Source organism: Mustela erminea, chromosome 8 (genome assembly GCF_009829155.1).
Source record: "Mustela erminea isolate mMusErm1 chromosome 8, mMusErm1.Pri, whole genome shotgun sequence".
NCBI classification, from domain to species: domain Eukaryota; kingdom Metazoa; phylum Chordata; class Mammalia; order Carnivora; family Mustelidae; genus Mustela; species Mustela erminea.
In genome coordinates, this window is record NC_045621.1 from 57,675,900 (window position 1) to 57,697,947 (window position 22,048).

Here is a 22,048-nt window from a genome sequence, read left to right on the forward strand (position 1 = left end):
CGAACGAGTTGGTTTGTCGGAACCCGTCGAGCACAGCGGCGGGGAAGTGGTGTGTGTGAGCGAGGGCGGTACGCTGGCAGTACGGGTGCCGCAGGGAAAGAAGCCGACGAGCCGCGGAGACGACCTGTGCTGAGTGGAGAGGAACGTTGAGCCCGAAAAACTACCCGGGTGTGCGTCCCGGAGCGGACCCGGGAGGGGCTTTCCGAGCCCGCGACGTCAGCGCAACAACGTTCTCCCCGCCGCGACGCTCTCTGGGGAGGGATCCAGCCCAGCTCCGCGTCCACGGCTCGCGGTGACTTGACTTCCACGCCGGGGAAGAGGGGAGGCAGGGCTTGCGATGTCAGGGTGAGCAGTGGGCCCCGTCTCGAGTGTCCCAGACTCCCTTCGGCGCAAGGGTTGTCTTCCGGGAGCTAGTACTATCGTGGTGGTTCTTTCGAAAACTTTCAAGTTGGTCTTTCTGTTCTTCCCAACGTGGTTGCTCAGTTCCGCTCTCTGCTTCCCTGTGGGGTGTCATCATAGCCGTGTCAGTGAGAAGTGGGGTAACTTCCCCGAGGGTCACGGAAAGAATGGGTGGGCGAGTGGAAAAAGCAACTGGGAACCCGGGCGTCAGGTAGGGTCTCAACTCGGGTGTAAACTGAGTAGCAACGAGTTAAGGTGTAAAAATCTCTGCCTGTCAAGAAGTGAAGAAAGTAAGGGGAAGATACTCAAACCAAAGACAAAGAGTAGGTGTGTCTCCCTTGTTACAGTGTAACAAGCAAAAATTGAGCAGCCTTGCTATGAGGGAGGGTCCTTATCTCTCCGATGCTTTTGACAAGTTGTCCAAACGGAGAAATGGTAGTAATGCGAGTCAGGTGACATGAAAATGAGGGAAAATGAAAAGATCTGCCTCCTTAACGTGGTGGAATACGCATTTCAGACGAGGGGGAGCGGAGAAGCAAGCAGTGTAATCCATTGAAAAATTATTTTTGCATCATTGGGAGGAGAGGGAAACCCTAAAATGATACTACCATGTATGAAGCCAGCAATTTATAGAGAAAATGAAACTTTTTTTTCTCAGCTTTCCCCAGTCGTAGTATTTCATAAGGCCTTCCGCGTCACTCTTACATGTGCATAAATATGTTATTTCATTTTCTTGTGAAAGTGAGAGTATATATGCATACTGTTCTGTTATCTGCATTTGCAGACAAAAATATAAGGTGAAAGTTTTCCCATACAAAGCTCTGCTTTATCTTAACGTCAGCGTGGTATTCTTTGTCAGGGTGTACCATAATGTAGTTAACTATTTCTTGACATGACCTTTCAATATATTTTGCCCATTATGCTTCAGAATTATTTATCTGTATTTTATTAGGATCCAGGTATAGTAATCCTTTGTGAAATATATGGCAGATATTTTCAAGAACTGTCAGTCTTTTGGTTTAAAATGCCCAGACTTTTAATCGCTTAAGAAGCGAAGACAGCTCCCACTCAAAAATGATTAAACTGTTTTCCCTATATTGTCTGTTAATTCTTTTATAGTTTTTTTATGCTTTACTCGTTAAAATATCTGAAAATTATTTTTGTACAACATATAAGGTAGGGATTTAGCTGTTTTTCCTGAAATCATTTGTTAGAATCATTTCCTTATGACTAGAATACTACCTCAGTATAATAAACTTCCGTGTATACATGGGTCTTTTGTTATTATTATTATTATTATTATTATTATGTTGCTTTTTTCTGTTTGTCTCTTCCTATACAAATACAAAACTCACATCGCTAAAAGAATAGAGGCAGGGGGCACCTGGGTGGCTCAGTGGGTTAAAGCCTCTGCCTTCGGCTCAGGTCATGATCCTAGGGTTCTGGGATCGAGCCCCCGCTTTGGGCTCTCTGCTCAGCAGGGACCCTGCTTTCTTCTCTCTCTGCCTGCTTCTCTGTGATCTCTGTCTGTCAAATAAATAAATAAAATCTTAAAAAAAAAAACTCCTGATTGTACCATTTTTTAGTAATTCATAAAGCAAGTCCTTCATTTGTCTTTTTCAAAATTTTCTTGAATATTATTGCATTCTTTTGGGGGTAAAATTTAAAGTATAAACTGTTCATGTTTCATTAAAATAATCCTTTTGGAGGTTTTAGCTATTATATTAACTACTATTTTGTGGCTGGTATGTAGATAAGTGATTCTACATCTGGCCAGCTTTCTGAACTTAGTAGTCTTAATCAATTGTTTCCCTTGAATTTTCTAGGAAAAATCATCTTAATATAATCTTATCTTTACTTCTTCTCTTTGATTTAGTGAATTGCTAGCTTCTCCAGCACAGTGATATGTAATAACGGTGATTCTGGTCATCCATATATTATTTCTTAGTTTGTGGCTGTTATTACTATGTCATCATTAAATAAGGGGTTTAATATTAACTTACAATAAATTTTGTTTATCAAGGAAGTGTCTGTAATATTTCTAGTTTACTAGGATTTTTGCAGGTTGAATTTTATTTTATTTTAGAGAGAGAGCAAGAGAGGAAGGGGTAGAGGAGGGAGAGAGACAAAGGATCTTAAGCAGACTTCATGCTCAGCTCAGACCCTGAAGCAGTGCTCAGTCTCAGAACTCTGAGATCATGACCTGAGCAGAGATCAAGATTCAAATGCTTAACTACTGAGCCACCCTCGCACCCCACAGAGAATGGATTTTAGACTAGGGTTGTGTGTTTATGTGTGTTTACATTGGCACATTGAAAGCAATTTTGAATAATAGATGTTGAGTGTTTATTTGGTCTATATATTTCTGGCTGTTAAGATGATGTCTTTTCATTACGACCTAACTTTTTTATCAAGAGTGGAAGTTGAATTTTGTTGTATGGCTTTTGGCATCTCTCATGACCTATTGTGTGTTTTGTTTTGTTTTGTTTTTTGACCTATTAGGATTATGGGTTATTTTAGTTGAATTATAGTTTGTGAAACAGCCTTAGGCTTGGTCATGGCGTAATACTTAAAAATACAGGTTTCTTTTTGGTAACATTTTTCTTAAAACCAGTAATTTGGTATCTTCTGTAGCATCATTTTCTGTGTTATCTTTGCCACAGTTTGATAGCAGGGTTATTTATAATGGTTTCCTAAAAACAACTGAATTCCTGCTTTCTCTGCACTGAAGTTAGTTTAAACAGCGTAAGAGCTTTCTATTCTTAGAAGGTTTGAAAGAATTCACTCATGAAACTATGTTGGCCTGAAAGTACATTGTTCTTAAAATAGCAATAATATTCAGCAAAAAGCCTCAGAACCTTAAAAAAGCAAACAAGCAAAAACTCCTCAGTAAATCCAAATAAATGGAAGAGTCTAAAATACCAGGATATTAAAAACAAAGAACTTCTGTGTTGATCCTCCTCATTTCTCTCCCCTCCCCTACCTCTTTTTTTTCATGGTCAGAGAAGATGCTATAGGTAGGTTGAGGCTAATGATAAAATGTATTGCTGTTCCTTCTTTACTCTGCTCCAGTTATACTATAAAGTAAATGGTGTTGCAGCGTCTACATGGGCAAGTTCTTCTCTGCCCTGAAGGAAACCAGCAGTGACACTTAAGTGGGAAAGCATCAGTTTCACTTTGTTGTCATTAGCTTCCCAATTTTGTTGGGAAATTTCTTTCTTTAGAGGTACTAACCACGCTAACATTCTACTGTAGCCAAATCCCATAGGAGAGTTTCAGAATGAGTAGGTGAAAAAAAAAATACACAAGCTCAGCATGCCTGTACTTAGTCAATATGAAGTGAAATTTATTAGCATGGTCCAGATATGCATGTGACATATGTATTGTGTACTCTTTGGTTGAGTTGTTACCTCTTACAGATGATTATTTCAGGCATTTTTGATCACTCAAGAATATGACCTTAAGCGGGTAATGTAATTTAGCAGTATACATCAGCGAACTGTGGAAGGCTTCAAAACACTCCTAAGTGTTATGTACAGAGGGATGCAGACATTATGTGAATGCTTGCATATTTGAGTATTTTAATTGATCATGTATCAGTCTAGATAAAATAATTATTGACATGATTTAGGAGTGTGCCTTATAAAAACAAAGACGATGCATGTTTTTTTAAAGTCCTACTCATATTCAAAAGGAAATGGTAAATAAAAGTAAATAGCCTGTGATGTAAAACTTCACTATTCTAACTATTCCGATATGATGGATTAACTGATTAGCAGTTAGTATTTTGTTTGTTTTCTGACCCCTTATAAGCATGTATATTACTGTTTAATTTCACGTAGTTTGCATTTCATTATGTCAGGCCAAATTTTGGGTTTTAGTTCCTCTAGGATTTATGTTGTGGCTGCCATTCCCCTTCCCCCATCTCGTTGCTTCTGTGGTTCTCAGTCATGGGTAGAGGGAAAGAAGAAGCTGTTATCTAGAATAGGTAACAAAAATCTCTTTATAGTCTGGGACCAAGATGCCAAGTCATCTTTAAAAAAGAAGAGCAGAGACTATTAAATGAACTGCCTTGTGGATAGATAGCTAATAAGTGTACAAAGTCTTTTGAACTATACACAATATTTGACACTCTTCAGAAAAGTTGAGGAGGACCAGAACAGTCAGGGGTACCAGGTTGTTTACAACTGAAAACAAGCCTTTGGGACCTATGTAATACATATGTCATAGTTTTTCAATCCCTAGTCTATAACAACTTTTTGAAATTATGGGGAAATACATAAAATGTGAAATTTATCATAGTAACCATTTTTAAGTGTACAGTTTTGTAGTGTTGAGTATATTTATATTGTTGTGAAACAAAAACATTTCTTAAGGGACTTTTTTTTTTTTTTTTAAAGAGTAAGAGTTGGAAGTAAATAATATTTATCTCACAGGGAAAAATGTTCTATATAGTAACCTGAGTTTTCTTCCTTCTATCCAGAGATCTACTTTCTGTGATAGTAATTATCAATATTAAATAATGAGAATAAACTGAGCACTGATGCTGTGCATTAGCTTTCACTTATTACCAATAATTTTGCTTTGAAAAAAAGTGTCTCTTACAAACAGGTTGTGAAAACAAGGTCTGTCAAGTCATTTTAGTAAGGAATTACTGGGAATTGATAGATGAAGAAAAATAACATGAGTTCCATTTTGACAGTACTTAAGAAGTTGAAGTTTTAAGAATCTTTGAAATAGTCACATGGAGTGAAGGATAGAGAATTGTTCTCGGGAGCAGCAGAACAAACACAACCAGGTAATTTTGCTAGGGAGATGCTAGGGAGGACAGAAATCAGGGACTTAGGTCTTTTCTAGAAAATATATGATCTCAAATCATTTGAATAAAATCACCTGCTCTTATGGGATATTTAAATGCTTGTATTATTCATAGCCACTTGTTATGTGGTGTTTCCTGTAATATAATTTCATATATTTGCTATCTCTAAACTAGAAATGCCTTTCCTTTGATGATGGTTCTTCGTTTTTTAAAAAATCCTTATCCCTTTTTTCATAAACATAAAATCTCACACATCCATGGAGATTTAATGTTTGCTTCTCCTTCCCACACAGTCTTCTTTTACACTTCCCCATACTGAATATAACTTGCTCTTATAGTTCCCCCATCCAAAAATATTCTATAGAGCACTACTTTATTTGATTTATGAAAACATTTTTAATATTAAATAGCCATTTTAAACTGCATAAACCCCATTCTACCCCCCCATCTCTAGATTTTAACATGACCTTTACTCAAGTGAGGATACCCCTTAGCATGCTGAGCAAGCTAACTTAGCATTGACATGTTTCTGTTTACGTTGGGGTAGAACATCACGTGCCATGCCCAGTTTCTCTTTTGGTGTTACACAGTTTGGTTGTGTGCTTCAACTCCTAGAATTTGATAAACAGTCTGAGAGAAAGAAGTAATACTGGAGTAAAAAAGGGAAGTAAGGCAAAGCTGAGACACATGGGTGCGGTCTTTGGCTGTGAAATCTTTTAACTCTTAGAAGATAACACAGAAAGTTTCTCCAAGTTTGAACATCCAGCAAAATGGAGAATCTGATCTGGGGAGCTTTTGGGTTGGTCACTGGGGAGTCATCTCACCTTGTTTATCCTGATACATTTAGCCTACTATCAACTTACAGAAAAAATACAACATCTAAATTCTGACACTGCTGCATCAATGGTATTTAAGTTTCTATTATTTCAGCTGCCTGACTGCAACACAGTCACAGTTGTAGTGCAGCATGCTATGGGTATATCGGAAAGTGAGACTGGAAATACAAACTGTCATTTTGGGGAATTGGCTGCTTATGTTAGGGAACTCTCTTAAAAGTGGGAAATGATTATAACTAAGTGTTAGGAGTGACAGTTCTTTTCCATTTCCTTTCTTTAAGTGGGGAAAACACACATACTATTGGTGTCATTAAAATTTCACTGTAACTGAGACAGAGGATGTCCTTTTATTTAAGTATTTACTGTGTTATTGACTTTTGCTTTTTGCTTCTGATCTTTTCCGTGGGTGAAAAGGTGAACAAAGAGCTAAAATACAAAAAAGGAAGGTTGTGTCTTCCATTACTTATTTACCTCTTCTTTTGCTAAGGTGACAGCTTTGCTGAAATAGAATGTGAATGCTTATTATTATTCATAGCCCAGGGGGTTGGAAAAAAGCAGATGACTTTTCTAGGATGGAGTGATTTCCTCCCCCCATCTTGAAACTGCTTTAGATTTTAGGTGGCCTCTCACCACAAGTGTGAACCTGGCAGAACACTTACCCAGACACAGAATAGTCTCAGCAGTGGGGGAAACCCAACAGAGGGGCCTTTTCCACCTCCCAGATCACCAGTACTTATCTCTACCACCCCACAAAAAATAGGCCTTACTAAAGCATTATAAATCATTATGGGTGGAGGTGGTGGGGGTCTGATACCTTTAAGCCTGTGATTCTTTTCAAACTTGAAATCCCAAAATATATATCTAATCAAAGTTGAGTTGTTCTGGTTGAGCTGGGCAATTGGTGGAACACTGTTTTGGTTCACACACACACCCAGCCTCAGTAGAGCTCTGGAAGCACCACTACTTACTTTGATTATTGTGTTATTTATTCAGGATTGGTTAACTATCACTTGGCAGAATAATACTGGTTACCAAAGACAGCAGGCTTAAGATATTTTATATATGAAAAAAGAAAAATAAGTTCATTCAAGAGGATGGAGGCTGGGAGGAATTAGAGTATCCCTTCAGAAGATTCAGCATCCAGGTAGAGGAGTTGCACAAAGGAATACAGAAGAAATGAAATTGCCCCCCAAAATAATTGAAGAACATTTCCTAGAAGTGAAGGATGAACTTCCAGGTGAGTTAAGTACAAGATCAGAAATCAAAATGGCTCTGGGCTTCCACAAAAACAAATGGAAGCTAGAAGACAGTATAGCAAAGCTATGAGCTGAATCCTTACTTTGCATTGTGGAAAGACAAGTAAAACTGAAAAATCAATAATGGCAATATTAGCATGTTAATAGAGATACCAAGATTAATACCAGAAAGAACCAAAAGAACTAAGAATTATTGCCAAGGTGAAGTGGGAAATGAGGGGAAGGAAGAGAGCAAGGGATTGATAGTTTTTCTTAAGCCTTGTGAAACTCCTTGACTCTTTAAAATATTGATAAGTATACCTTTGTTTAAAAATAAAAACTAAATTGGAGTGAAAAGAGCTAGAGATTGGACTTTCATATCACAGACGTGGACTTTTCTGCGTCTTTTATTGTCTAATTCTTTGACTTTAGTCGATTTATATAACCTTTTGAAGCTCATTTTCTTTATGTGGAAAGGGAAGATAATCTATGCTCCTGCAGAAGAAAAATTAAAATAAGGTACTTTATAAAGCACCTGGTAAGTAATATTAACTCAGTAGGTATCAGTCCCTCCCCCATCCCTAATGTTTCCCATAAGGAAATAGGGAAATGCCTCTCTTTCATTGTTGGAATGCTTGTCATTCAGACACAAAACTGAAATTGTCCCTAAGGTCTGGGGTTCTGTGCGTTTCTGCTTTCTGAATTGAAGGCATGTCATTGAGTTTTATGCCCTTTCTCAACTATCTATACATAGTTTGAGAATTTAAATAGAACTGAGATGATTAGAGTATTGTAGATAGAACTGAGGTAGGTGATTAGAGTATCGGTGGGGGGAGCAGCAAGTGAAAAGGACCATTGCTGCTTGGTTGGAGAAGAGCTGTGGTCACACTTAAATCTTCTCAAAATGAACTTCAGTGCAAATGCCATTAATGGAATCTCTTCCATTCCATTAATAGAGGAAACACTCATATAGACTCATGAGTTGTGGAAATTTCAGGGAACCACGACCATTAGAGTGCTATTGCTCTGGGCAATCTGCCAAAGTATCAAAATACCTCCTTTTTTCTTTCTTTAAGAACATCTACCTTAGCAACTGCTGTTTTTGTTTCCAAATTCTATTTACTTCTTCTGGGACAATTCAAAAAGCAGATCACTGTGGAACAAAAAAGACACGATAAAAAGTCTGTTTCCCTGCCTTGGTGCGTATTTCTATAGTGTTCTACAGAGTACAGTGCTTTTCCAGTTATGAATTGACACCCTATGGCAGTGATTCTAAATTTGTCTCACATCTGCTCTTCCCTCTTTTCCCCTTTACTGCCTGCCCTCCCAAATTATACAGAAAGTCTTAGACAGGGTTTGCTGATCTGTTTTTTTAAACCTGGATGATTCCGTTGACCCATGTAGGACAGTATGTTCTAACCCAAACATCCTAAACTGGGGCAGATGAGGGAACTGAGGTCTACAGAAAGGTTAAATGACTTCAGTCTCACCTGTCAACAAGCATGTACTCTATACTCCATTTATCTTCAGTTGACTAGGCTTTTTAATTTGATTTCTAATGTTCAAGTTGTCTTAATAAAGAAGAAATTAATATATTTTATACAGGATGTGGTCTCAGTTAAAATTTAAGTTTGGGGTCTTTATTTTATAGCATCTTCTTATTTTTTCCAGATACAAAAAGAAGTGAAGAGTGAAAAAAGTGAAAATTTTTAATAAACTATTGATTCCCCACAGTAGGATAGCACAGTAGGTGGTAAAGATTTACTAAGATCTGCATATTCACATTTAAGAAAAACTGGCTTTGAAAAGAGTGGAAACTCAGTCAATTTGGGCACAGATGCAGGTTTGAGAGGTTGGTTTGTCAGGGTACCCAGGGATTTGGGAGTCCTGGCTTTAGGGGTATCAACAACTGGAGTAAGATTGTGTTTAATGGAATTATATCTGGTTTTAAACTTTTATCATACTAAACATTTAAAATCACACCCTAAACATCTTGGGAATGACTGGAAATAGAGATTTGGAAATCTGAAACCTTATTTATTTTCTCATTGGAGTTCTCACAATTACTTCTAATAAAGCAAGTTGTGACTTGCAAACATTTGCCCAACAGCCTCGAGGTGTCCTCAGGGAAATTAAAAGCGGGGGTATGAAGAGCCGGGGAGTCCCGTGCCAATGGTTAAGAGCACAGAGTACAGCTTTATAATTATGTAAGCTTTTGCCTATTCCCATTTATCATTGGTAATATTCTCAAAACTAAATGACCGCTCAGCAATATAAATGGTGATTTAAGAGAAAATAGGCCTTATTATGAAAAGGTTACCTATCTGTCTCCTGAAGTTTTCTATCTTCATAGAAGAGCTCTTTCCTTTTATAGTGGTTTGGTTTTGTTCTGAGAAAGTAAATGACTCAGAGATGCTGGAGGGGTCCCTAATCTGTTAACTCATGATATTTTATTTTTTTATTTTTTAAGATTCTATTTTTTATTTGAGAGAGAGAACGCGAGAGACAGCACAGAAGCAGAGAGTGTATTAGCAGGATGGAGTGGCAGAGGGAGAGGAAGAGGCAGGCTTGCTGCTCAGTGGGAAGCCTGACTTGGGCCTCAGTCCTTGGATCCCGGGATCATGATCTCAACTGAAGGCAGGTGCTTAACCAACTGAGCCACCCAGGTGCCCTAACTCATGAGATTTTAACTACTTCATCAAAAGCAACCTTTCCTTTTATGAATCTTGCGCAGCCTGTGACATCTCATACATTATTGTGTTCTGTTTAGGGGGACTTTTTTAAGATTACTGAAAATATTTTTTTTCAGACTCTTTTGGTTAAGACCAAAAAATAGGTACAAACTATCCTACTCCTGTGAAAGCTAATTAGTAATGCTACTTGTCATAAATTTGGCAGAGTAGAAGGGAGATTTCAAAAAGATCACGCATTCAGACACTTTACCAGGAGTTATTTTTCCTGTTATTTAGCAGCATGTAAGCATTTGCAGAACACAGCATTAGATAACGTTCCTAGTTTTTTGCCTAACAGTGTCTTTCCATAAGATAACAGATTTCTGCTAAAAGGCCTGTTTTATGCATTCGCTAGTTTATTATTTACCTTCAGACATTGTCCAGATAATAAGTGGCCCATCCTCTCTTTTGCTTACTATCTGAAAGGAAAAGAGTGTACATCTTGTGACATGAAGTGATGCAGTAATGAGCATTGCTTCTTTCTCCACTTTTCTTTTCAAAAATGTTTTTTGTAAAAAGATTTGGGCTTGGTTGACTGTCCAAGGACTTACCAGCATCAGAGGACATTCAAAACAGGTTTTTAGGAATAAGAATATAAACAGGAGGGAAGCCATGCTTAATATTTATTTGTTCCTCTAGATTTGGTTATTACTCAGTTGGTACATTTTCCTGCCTACTGTTAATTATGTCTGTTTCAGCACTTCTATCCAAAATTGTATTCTATATCTTTTTTTCCCAAAACATTTTTCTTCCTGTTTTTCTATCTGGCTATCATCACTGTCTGCCTAGTATTCTGAAAAATATGGCTGGTGAACCATCTTCAACAAAGTCACCTGGGTTATTTATTAAAAGGAAGATTCCAGGACTCCATTCCAGGTCAGCTGATTCAGAATTGCAGGGACCTGAATGCTGCCTTCCCGTCTAGATCCACTTGGCCAACAAATCCTGTTTGTTCTGACTTAAAAATGTCTCTTGAATGTATTCATCTTTCATTTCCCCTGTTCTTGTTTAAGCCCATCTTTGACCTACCTACAGCAGTAGTTTCTTATGGATATCCTTACTTTGTCTCCCTCATTAGTTTCTGTTCTACAGTGGGTATCCAGTTTACCTTTCTGAAACATGTTTATCTCCTGCTTAAAAACCCCATCCCCCCCTTTTTTTAAAGATTCATTTATTTAGTTTAGAAGGAAAGAGATGCGTTCACATAAGCGGAGGGAGGGGCAGACAGAGAGGAGAATCCTGAAGCAGACCCTACTGAGTGCAAGCCCAGTAGTGAGCTCAGTCCCTGGACCCTGAGATCATGACCTGAGTAAAAGTAAAGAGTGAGATGCTTAACTGGGAGCCGCCCAGGCACCCTGAAAATCCTGCATTACTTCTTAGTGACGTTAAATTCTATAAATTTAATAGAGTAACAGTCAGGGTCCATTACAATCTGGCCAAACTGACTCTGCTGCCTATTGTTTATACACTTAGTATACTCTGTAACTCTAGGGGTTTCCATTCCAGTTATGGTCCGCCTGAATGGTGCCACTAGGGCTTTTGTAGTTCAGCTCAAGCACACATGGAGGACCTGACCATTCTGTCTTAACACCCTCACTCTCCATTTTATATTCACGTGTTAGACTTCCATAAATAGAATACCTCCAGTCCCTAAATGCGCTGTACTAGTGACTTCTCAATTCCTTTGCTCTTTCAGAGTGAATATTCTTTATTCCCTCTCATTCTCTGCTTCTTGAAATCCTCATGTTGGGTGCCTGGGTGGCTCAGTTGGTTAAGCGACTGCCTTTGGCTCAGGTCATGATCCTGGAGTCCGGAGATCGAGTCCCAAATCGGGCTCCCTGCTCAGCGGGGAGTCTGCTTCTCCCTCTGACCCCTTCCCTCTCATTCTTTCTCCCTCTCTCTCTCTCTCAAATAAATAAATCCTTAAAAAAAAAAAAGAAAGAAAGAAATCCTCATGTTTCAGGGCCTAGTTTAAGTGTCAGATCTTCTGTGAAGCCTTCCACAGTTCCTCATTTTAATTGTTCTTCCTGTTGAGCTGTTATCCTGCTTATACCTTTTATTTAACAGGTTTTTTTTTCTTTTTTCTTTTGAGATAAAACTTATATGCAGTAAATCTTCAGTGAACCATTGGACAAATTTCTACAAATGCTTCTACCCAGGCTTCCCAGATCCCTATTAAGATATGATCATGCCTGGGCACCTGGGTGGCTCAGTGGGATAAGCCTCTGCCTTCGGCTCAGGTCATGATCTCAGGGTCCTGGGATCAAGCCCCGTGTCGGGCTCTCTGCTCAGCAGTGAGCCTGCTTCCCCTTCTCTCTGCCTGCCTCTCTGCCTGCTTGTGATCTCTCTCTCTGTCAAATAAATAAATAAAATCTTAAAAAAAAAAAAAAGATATGATCATACCTTTTTACACATTTATAATTGGCCTGCTAGTACGGTTAATCATTTTCTTGCTTGTCTGCCTTACTAAATTATAAGTTCTGATTAGAGAAAAAGGCAAAAGAGTATGACTTTCTCTTTCCCATGGAAAAAAGGGGCAGGTACAATGCATTCAGAACTAAACCAGTGTTGACTGGTGTACTGATTAGTAAACAACTCAGCTCCTCTCTTAAGAGATTCTCAAAGACAGTGGCTTAAATTAGACAAATTTTATTTCTTTCACATACTATAAAGTGTAAGATGTCCAAAGCTGATCTGGCAGCACCATCGTGTCAAGGACCCAGGTATCATTCTTGTTCCCTCATCCCCTTGTCCTTCCACCACCCCTGAAAGGTTGTCCTCACTATGGTGTTTTAGGTGACTCACCACAGCATCCCATCCATTTGGGGAAGGGAAAAAAGTGATGAGCTCCTCTTGGAAGTTGAAGTTACTTGCCAATGACCAGAATATAGTCCTCTGATGATAACAGTTAAAAGGTGGAAATAACAGAAGAGAAGAGGATAAGAACTGAGGAACCGATAACATATATACTTCATAAATGGTTTCATTTAATCTTCATAATAACACTGTAAACTGTTTATCAAAAGAAAATGAATACTCAGAGAAGCCAAGTAAATGGCTAGAAAATTGCAGATATGGGATCTGAATCCAAAGCCCTTACTTTGTTCATTCTATGTAATTGTGTTAGGAAGACATACATAAATGTTATTAAATAAATAGAGTCATCTTCACAGTGTTATTGCACATATTTTTATATCACACATTTTCACAGTGTCATATCATCTCTTTAATTCCAGGACACCCTATATAACTTTTACTCCATGCTTCTCACCATCTTGAAATTAAATGCCGTATCAGCTGGTTTGTAACCAAGGCCTAGTTTATAGTACAGTTTAACAAAATGACTACTACTTTTAAAGCTGGTATCATATGAGGAAAAGTATATTGCTGTATTTCCCAAGAAATGGCTTCAGTCCTCTGTATTTGTTTGGAAATGCTATATAATCATAAAGTTGAGGGAGATTATATCATTTAGCCCCTTCATTTTAAAAGAAAGGAAAATTGAGGTCTATTGAAGATACAAGATTTATCCTTTATTTCATTCTCACTGCTGCTGCTTTTCAAGTGTCATGGGAAGAGCACTAGCGTAATCAGTCATTTCTGTAAATAACCATCACTGTTATGCTGAAGAATTGTCTTGGGTTTAAGAATAGCATGATCAGAAAAATGAAGTGGAGCCTGGGTGGCTCAGTTGGTGAAGTGCCTGACTCTTGATTTCTGCTCAGGTTGGTGGCTTAGGTCATGATCTTGGGATCCTGAGATCAAGCCCCATGTGGGGGCTTCTCACTGAGGCACAGAGTCTGCTTGAGATTCTCTCTCTGTGCCCACCCCCATCCGTGTGCATGCTCTCGGTCTCAAGTAAATATTTAAAAAAAGAAAGAAGAAGAATCAAGCTGAACAATGCATAAAGAAATGCTTATTATCCTAGCCTTTTTTTCATGAAGAATGGATATTATCTTAACACTAAAAACATCTTTGTAGCCCTTGGGAACCTGCTGTAGAAAGGATGACTGCTATTTGATAAATAAAAGGAATGGGTGAGATCATTCCTATCCATAATTCAAAACCTAGTGCAAATGTTACCTACTTCTCAAAGCCTTTCCTAAACCTCAGAAATAGATGTGACCACTTTCCCAATTCTGTAGCCTTTGGATACCTCAGGGTGTGTGTGTGTGTGTGTGTGTGTGTGTGTGTGTGTGTGTGTGTGTTTTAAATTATAGCTAATGGTGCTTTTGTGAGGATAGGTTTCGTATTAGTTTCGTTCTCATTGTCAGTGGTGCCCAGTACAGGCTTTGTTTGTACTTGGCAGTGTTTTATCAAATGAACATATCCACCGTGGCATCCTGGGAGAATACTTTGCAGTTGCCTTTATTTTATTTTATTTCAAGATTTATTTATTTGACAGACAGCAAGAGAGAACACAATGGGGGGGACGGTGGGGGGGGGGCAGTGGGAGAGGAAGAAGCAGGCTGGATCCCAGGATTCTGTGATCATGACCAGAGCCAAAGGCAAACACTTAACAACTGAGCCACTCAGGTGTCCCTGCAGTTGTCTTTAATAAACTGTTTTTGAATGAAGAATTTCAAAGCTATAGTCCCAGTTCCCTTGCTTATTGCTTTGTAGCTCTAGGCAAGTCATTTAATGCCCCTGAGCCCTTATCCGTCAAATGGGATGTGAATTTAAAAACAAAGAATTGGTGAAAGAACTTTGTAAAAGGAACATAACTCCGAGGTGGTACTCTCTGAAGCTCCTTGCCATACTCCACAAAAGTGCCTTACATGTAACAAGTAAACATAAACTTGATTTTTGCTAATTGATTTGAATAGTAATGGGATCCGTTTTATTAACATCTAAGTTTGGTCCTAGCAGTTGGCAAACTTTTGTTGGAGCTGGGAAACTTTGGCAAACCTTTGTTGGAGCTGGGAAACTTTACAAAGGGAAGATTAAGTTATCTCCCTTGCATAGACTACCTCTCCTACCTTAGAACAGTTTAATTACTGAACCAAGGAATTAATGAAAGAGGAAGCAGCCTGCTGCCCAGAGATTGATTTTTTTTTTTTTTTTTTTTTTTTTTTTGGTGCTTCCTCCTGGGTTGGGCACACACACAGTAGACCCTGGGAGGAGGCAGAACAGGAACTTGTCCTTCATTTTCCTTCTCACAGGAAACACACTGGGGTGGGGTGATGGGGGAGGAACTACTGCCAGAGGGTCAGATGTGGGTGGGTAGGGTCTATCCTGGCTTCAGGGGGATTGCCCTGGGTAGGTGGGAGTGCTTTGCATTCTGCTTGCCCAGATACCTTCTGGGGTATCAGTGACTTAATCTTCTTCTCCAGTGGTGGAAGGAAGCCAGCAGATCAGACCGAGAATAAAGATACTACCATGGGAGGCTTTCCTGAAAATGTACTTAGAAGAGTGTTTCCAAGGCGGAGGTTGCCTTAGCTTGGATCTCCTGGGTTTAGGCAATGAGATTTGGGTTTGAGCATGTTTACTATAAATAAAACCATTTCCCCGGAGCCTGGCAAGTTTTGCAGCAGGCATACCAAAATGTAATTGAAATGTGACTGCCTCTTAAATTGTGAAATTAATTTTACACTTAACAAATCCTTTAAAAAAAAAATAGAGGAACAAGTGGCTTTAAAGTTCAGAGTGTTAATATTTGAAATCTGTCCAATTTAATTAGTTGGGTCCCAGCGACTGTTTCCTTTTTCTCTGGTCAATGTCACTGATCTAACACCCGATTCTCTTACTGGATGTGAGATAGAAATTAAATGTATCATTTTTTTAGTTGTATTGACCTGAATCATATCTCTCCAGCTTACATTCTTATTTCAGGAAATAGGATGCATCCATGTGGAATTTATTCAGTAACTCTTCTTAGTGACATTTGTGTGATCTAATTCAAGGACCTGAAGTGAAGCATCCACATGATTTACTTGCATATGATGCAGCTATTTTTAGTACGCATTTACATTTTTAAAAACAAGAATGCACCTTTTTGATGGAACAGACATGCATTTTTTAGACTCTCAGACTCAAGAACTGTTGAACAAAGAAGTTTCTTCGAAATCAAGTCCAAACATCTTTTTTGTATTGGAGAGAAAGAACCTGGGGGTCAGAAAGACTTAGTGGCCCTCTATCAAGGTCACAGAGTCATTCAGTGATAGAACAAGATAAAAAGTTAGATGGGTTTCCAACTCAAGGTCTTACTTGTCTTTGATTTTAAAATATAGGTGTGTTTTATGTTGACAGTTGTCATTTTGTGCAGCTTTTTAAGACAGCAATAGGTAAGTTAGCCACATAGTTACTTACACCTCTCATTTCTGCATTAGCATTTTATACTATATTACTGTCCTGATAGCTGCCTGTCTTTCATTTCTTTGCCTGCTTGTATACCTATTTTTAATCTTGCTTATATTTTTATAAGCTGCCTTAAATCCTTTGAATGATAGAAAGTTATACTATTTGTATGCATATACAAGTATGGAATTAGGTAATGATGATTGTACAACATAGTGAATATACAAAAAGGTACAGAAATGTACACTTTAATATGGTGAATTTTATGTCACATGAATTGTATTTTAATGTAAAACACCACAATTTTTTAAAAAGCATTGTGTACCCAAAATGAAAGGACAGATGAAAGATTAGAGACTGTGATTATGAAGGATTTCCAATCATAAAGAAGTGAAATAATTTGGTTCCCCCAAACCCCACATGACTGATAGAGAACTTTATCTATTCTGTGGCTTTCGGAAGATTAAGAGAAAAGTCCTGTGGTATGGTTTTTACAGCTGGACAGGAAATATCAGAATCATTATATGGCCCTCTGCTCAGAGCCAAGGAATGTGGTTAGAAATGTTATGCAAATTGAGATGATAAAATCAAATTACCTCCACTCTGTAAAGCACCTGTAGTTCAGAAACAGCAGGGAGTTTGGAAAACTAATAGGGAGTGTGGGTAGGACTGAAGGGATGTGATTTTTCTTTTTTAATGTACAATCCAACAGCAACTCTCCCTAGATTTTGTGCTAAAATAAGAGCATTTTCACACATTTTAATTGCTCTGCGATAACAACAGTGTGAACTCCATCCACAAACATTTATTATCTATTTAATTTCGCTCTAATTTCAGTGTAGCAAGAATTCACCTTGTAAGTGGGAATAACTGTCCGTTTAGTAAAAAGAAATCCCTTCCCACATTGCTAATCCTGTTGTGCATTTCTATAATAAAATATTAATAACAAATGGCCTTTCATATTTCTCCATTTTAAGGTTGCATCTTTAGATTACTATTTTCAAAGTAGCATCTTGAACTGAAACCCCACTTGCATCTTGAACATCAGTAAAGAATATTAAAAATTGAAGAAGTTAATGTTTCTTAAGATTTCTGATCAGAGGTTCCTGGGTGGCTCAGTGGGTTAAAGCCTCTGCCTTCGTCTCAGGTCATGATCCCAGGGTCCTGGGATGGAGCCAGGCATCGGGCTCTCTGCTCAGCAGGGAGCCTGCTTCTCTGTCTCTCTCTGCCTGCCTCTCTGTCTACTTGTGATCTCCTGTTTGTCATATAAATAAATAAAAATATTAAAAAAAAAAGATTTCTAATCAGGATTTTAGATGAGACTTATTTGCCTTTATAAACCTTTATAGTACTTGGGGCTATAATCTTCATGATGAACTCTATTGAGCTGTCTATAAGATGCATTTTAGAAATGAGATTTGTATAATTTTGTATAATTTAATAGCTAACTAAATTGTTCTTATTATTTTCCAGACCTGTCATTTACTCCATCCTTTATAGTGATGCTACAGAACAGAGAGGAATGGATAAAAATATTGGTGAGCAACTCAATAAAGCTTATGAAGCCTTTCGACAGGCATGTATGGATAGAGATTCTGCAGTGAAAGAACTACAACAAAAGGTATATGGTTTTGGTTTTGAAGGTTCTTATTTGTCTTGGTAAATGGAAATTTGAGAATCTTTTGCAAGTGGGAAATACTGTATTTATTAGAAACTTTCTTGAACTACAATAACTAAAACACAGAGATATATATTGATGGAATTTAAGATTCTTATTTGTTGTTTTTTTTTTAAATTGTGACCCAAGGAAAGAGTTCATAAAGAGCATTATCCTACATAAATAGTTTTTTAATTTTCAGTTTCAAAAGAGGGTTAATTAGAAGAAAGTTATTTTTGCATAAATGTAGTTTAGTAGTTCCCAGGCAGATGTCTGTTACTGATCCATGATTAGGTCATCACTGATCTGCAGCAAAATGAGAAAAATAATGTAGTGAACTTCTCGTAATGCTAAAATTCTGTTCTTTATTCTCATACTATACTTCCATACGATCAGATTGTAGGGCAGAATTTTATTAACACTCTTGTGAGATGATAATGAAAGTGTTTTTGTTTGCTTGTTTAACGCCACTATTTAGGAGTGTTTTGGGGGTCCCCCGATACCATAAAACATATCCTGTGTTGGCTAGAGGGACTCATAGGACTTAGTATACAGTAACACTCATAGCTAAGATGTATTACAGTGACGTGATAAGACACAGCCAGATCATTAATGTACAACATCAGGCAGACTCTAGAGGGATCCACATGCAGGCCTCCTATGCTCTTTCCCTCCTGTGAGGGTTCACACAGAGTGTACCCTACCTCCAGCTTCAAAAACTTAGTCACACATATACAGTCCTTCTACATAGGGAACTCCATTTGAGACTCAAGAATTTGGGGGTGTTATTAAGAGCTGGTCACATAGATAGCCTGTGTCAACCAAAATTTTAGACTCTCAGATATCCTGTATCAGCCAAAATTTCAGATTCTCAGAAGGAAAGTAGGTCTTCACCATAAATCTCATGGTACAGTCTAATTAAGCTGGCACAGCAGCCAACTTTATCACTTTTATCAGCTTTAAAACAAGTCAAGTTTCCAGATGCCAGCCAAGGGCCAACCTTGCAATAGTTTCAACAGGCAGTAGAAAGTGGAGATCTTAAATTGATTACCTCATTTAAGAAACAATTTTATTAGCCTTAAAATTCTGAAGTCTAAGAAATACACTGGCCATGCAATTCTTAGTTTCTTCTATAAATATAGGAACTGCACAATTCTCTTCATCCTTTCTACTTGACACATCTGTAAAACTAGATGTTATATATACTTCCTTGTATTTCTCAAAAATCATCATTATTTGTGATTTTCCTGTTCATTTACAAAAGATTACTTCCAGTTATATGGGTAGACTTACGGACTAGGTCTTCCTTAATGGTACGTAAGAGAAATGGGCATAACAGTAACAGGGAGTTTTCCAAAATTATTGAAGTTTAGAATTTGGATTTCTTTGCCTTTCTAGCTCAGGTATAAGGCATAATCACTTTTTTAAAAACAACATAAAAAAATCCCAACTTTTATTCTTATTTTCCCATTAGGTTCAGTAAGAAACTTCAACAATCTTATACTTGTTCTAGGAAAGTTAAGAAACAGAGTTAGGGAAGAGGAGTACTGAGATATTCTTAGGTTGAAGCAGAAACAGAAATTTCTCTAACTGCTCCTCTGCCTTCACTGGTAAGCAACCAGAAACTTGTGATTTAACTTTTTAACTGCCATGGGAGAAGCCTTTGCTCACATCAGCAATTATCCAAAGGAGGTTAAAGGGGTTTTCTTTGTTTTTTTTTTTTTTGTTTTTTAAGTATTTGTCAAGTACTCAGGAATAGAAGAAAACATGTGTACTCTCTTTCTTATATACTAAACTCCAACTATGCTGATTTATTTAAGAAAAATCAATGTGTGCATGCTGTATACTGGGCCTTTGGTGAGGTTTTGAGGATGCTGAAGCAAAATATAGTTTACACCCTTAAGGAACTTTGCTTAATAAGGATAAGTTCCAATAAGAAGATAAAAAGGAAGATTCATAGTTATGACCACAGTATACTAAGTGTTAGAGAGGAGATCTGTGGGGAATAACAGATAAACACAAGGAAGAGGTACCTAAATCAGTCTGAGAGAATCAGGTCATAAGCTCACTCTCAAGTCCGATGCTTGTACTAAGATTAGGAGTTGGGTAGATGAGGAAGAAGAGTCCTGAAAGCAGGGGGATCAGTATGTATAATAAAAACACAAAAGTAAGGGAATACATGGGACATTCCACGTACAATAAGGTGATTCTATGGCTCCAACAACAACAGTAGAGCAGTACAGGAAAAGCAGCTGTGAAGGTAGATTAGGGCCCTATCATGAGGAATATGACTAAGTAGTTCATACTGTGTTCTTATTCAGTCCAAATTTACTGAAGGATTAATATATATGCTTTAAAAAAGTCTTCCTGGCATTGGGACATATATAAATATATATATACTTATATATATATAAAACATGTATAATTATATATAAATATCTATTAATATATATGTTAGTTGGCCCTTGAACAACGCATGGGGGTTAGGGGTGCTGACCCCCAACATAGAGATCTGCATGTAACTTTTGATTCTCTACAAACATAACTACTAATAGTCTACTGTTGACGGGAAGCCTTACCAATACATAAACAATTCATTAACACATATTTTGTATGTTATATGTATTATATACCATATTCTTAAAATAAAGTAAGCTACAGAAAAGAAAATGTTACTAAGAAAATTGTAAGGAAGAAAAGTACATTTATATAGTAATGTACTGTATTTACTAGAAAAATATCCACATATAAGTGGACCAAGGCTGTTCAAGAGTCAACTGTATGTATATTATACATCAGTGTAAAAAAAATAAATGGCACTCATTTCAAGCAGTTAACATGAGAACTTAAGTTAAGCATTAGGGATGAATTAAGAAAGAGATCTAAGATTATTTAGGAAATAGAATGGAAACCAGGTGCCACCTGAATGCAGGCCACTTCTGAGTGTGATAACATAGATTCTAGGATGATACCCAGGTAACTAGAATAGAAAACTAGATTGATGGTGGTGCTGATGACTGAAAGAATCAGTAGAGAAGAAGATAGAGATTTATAGATGGGGAAATAAAATGCATAATTAGGTTTTAGTTACCAGGTTTAGTTACCTGTGGAACATGCAAGTGAAATTGTCCAATGGATGGTTGCAATACAGATCCAGAAGCCTTTATTATGGCCTTAAAAAAAATAGCATTTCCAGGTTCAAGTGTATAGGGCAAAGGAGTATTTGTAGGGTAAGAGTGTGAGAGGAAGGAAATAAGGCCAACCAGTTGGTTATTGGAGAGTCAAAACTAGGTTAAAGAATTGACTATGAAACAAGAGGAGAAATGCCTATTCCTCTGAGAACTGGAAGGAACAAGAAAAAAAATATAGATGTACACAAAGATAAGTTTACAGATTGGAAATGGTGGAAATTAGCAGGATTATCACCTATCATTTATATGTGGAATCTAAAGAAGTCAGACCTATTAAAAACAGTAAAATGGTGATTACCATTAGGAGGTGGGGATAAGTCTGATGTTGTTTAAGGGTATAAACTTATAACAAGTTGTGAATAAGCCATAGACATCTAATGCACAGTATAATAAATATAGACAATAATATTGTGCTATAATTATATAATGTGATAAATTTTGCTACAGAGGCAATCATTACAATATGTAAATGTATCAAAGTACCCACTGTATACCTTAAATGTATACAATGTTACATGTCAAATTTATTCAATAAAAAAGGCTGTAATGTAAGAGACTCTTTTTATTTATATTTATATCTTCTATGAGATACAAGGTGGGGTCATCTGAGTGAAGTAATTTTAGGATATTCTGTGGTAGTAAAGAATTGAAACAATTTCATTTAACAAATGACAGAAGAAAAGTGTTGCATCCAACATTTACCATGAATTTTTGGTGGTAAAAATCCATGTTTCTTGGTCATTTTTTTCAGCAGTTTTCTTGGTATAGAAGTAGAATGAGCAGATAGCCAAATCTAGGATGAGGATATTGCAGAGTTAAGATAGAAGCATGGTTAGGTGGCTAGAAAGTGGGTACAAAAGCAATTGAAATTGTGTGCTTTGA

General features: G+C 37.5%; 1 protein-coding gene across 8 annotated transcripts in view; it reads left to right on the forward strand.

The window, feature by feature from the left end:
• Positions 1 to 22,048, forward strand: part of TANK (TRAF family member associated NFKB activator) — an 88,424-nt gene that overhangs the window by 16,785 nt on the left and 49,591 nt on the right. For 2 of the 8 annotated variants that reach the window (XM_032355729.1, XM_032355727.1), the window contains exons 2-3: positions 7,048 to 7,287; positions 17,789 to 17,939. In XM_032355729.1, coding sequence (XP_032211620.1) covers positions 7,280 to 7,287; positions 17,789 to 17,939 — 159 coding nt within the window. In that variant the 5' untranslated portion in view covers positions 7,048 to 7,279. Of the gene's footprint in view, positions 1 to 69; positions 346 to 7,047; positions 7,288 to 17,788; positions 17,940 to 22,048 lie in introns of those variants that run through there. The other 6 variants (XM_032355733.1, XM_032355732.1, XM_032355726.1 and 3 more) reach the window with 5 other exon arrangements.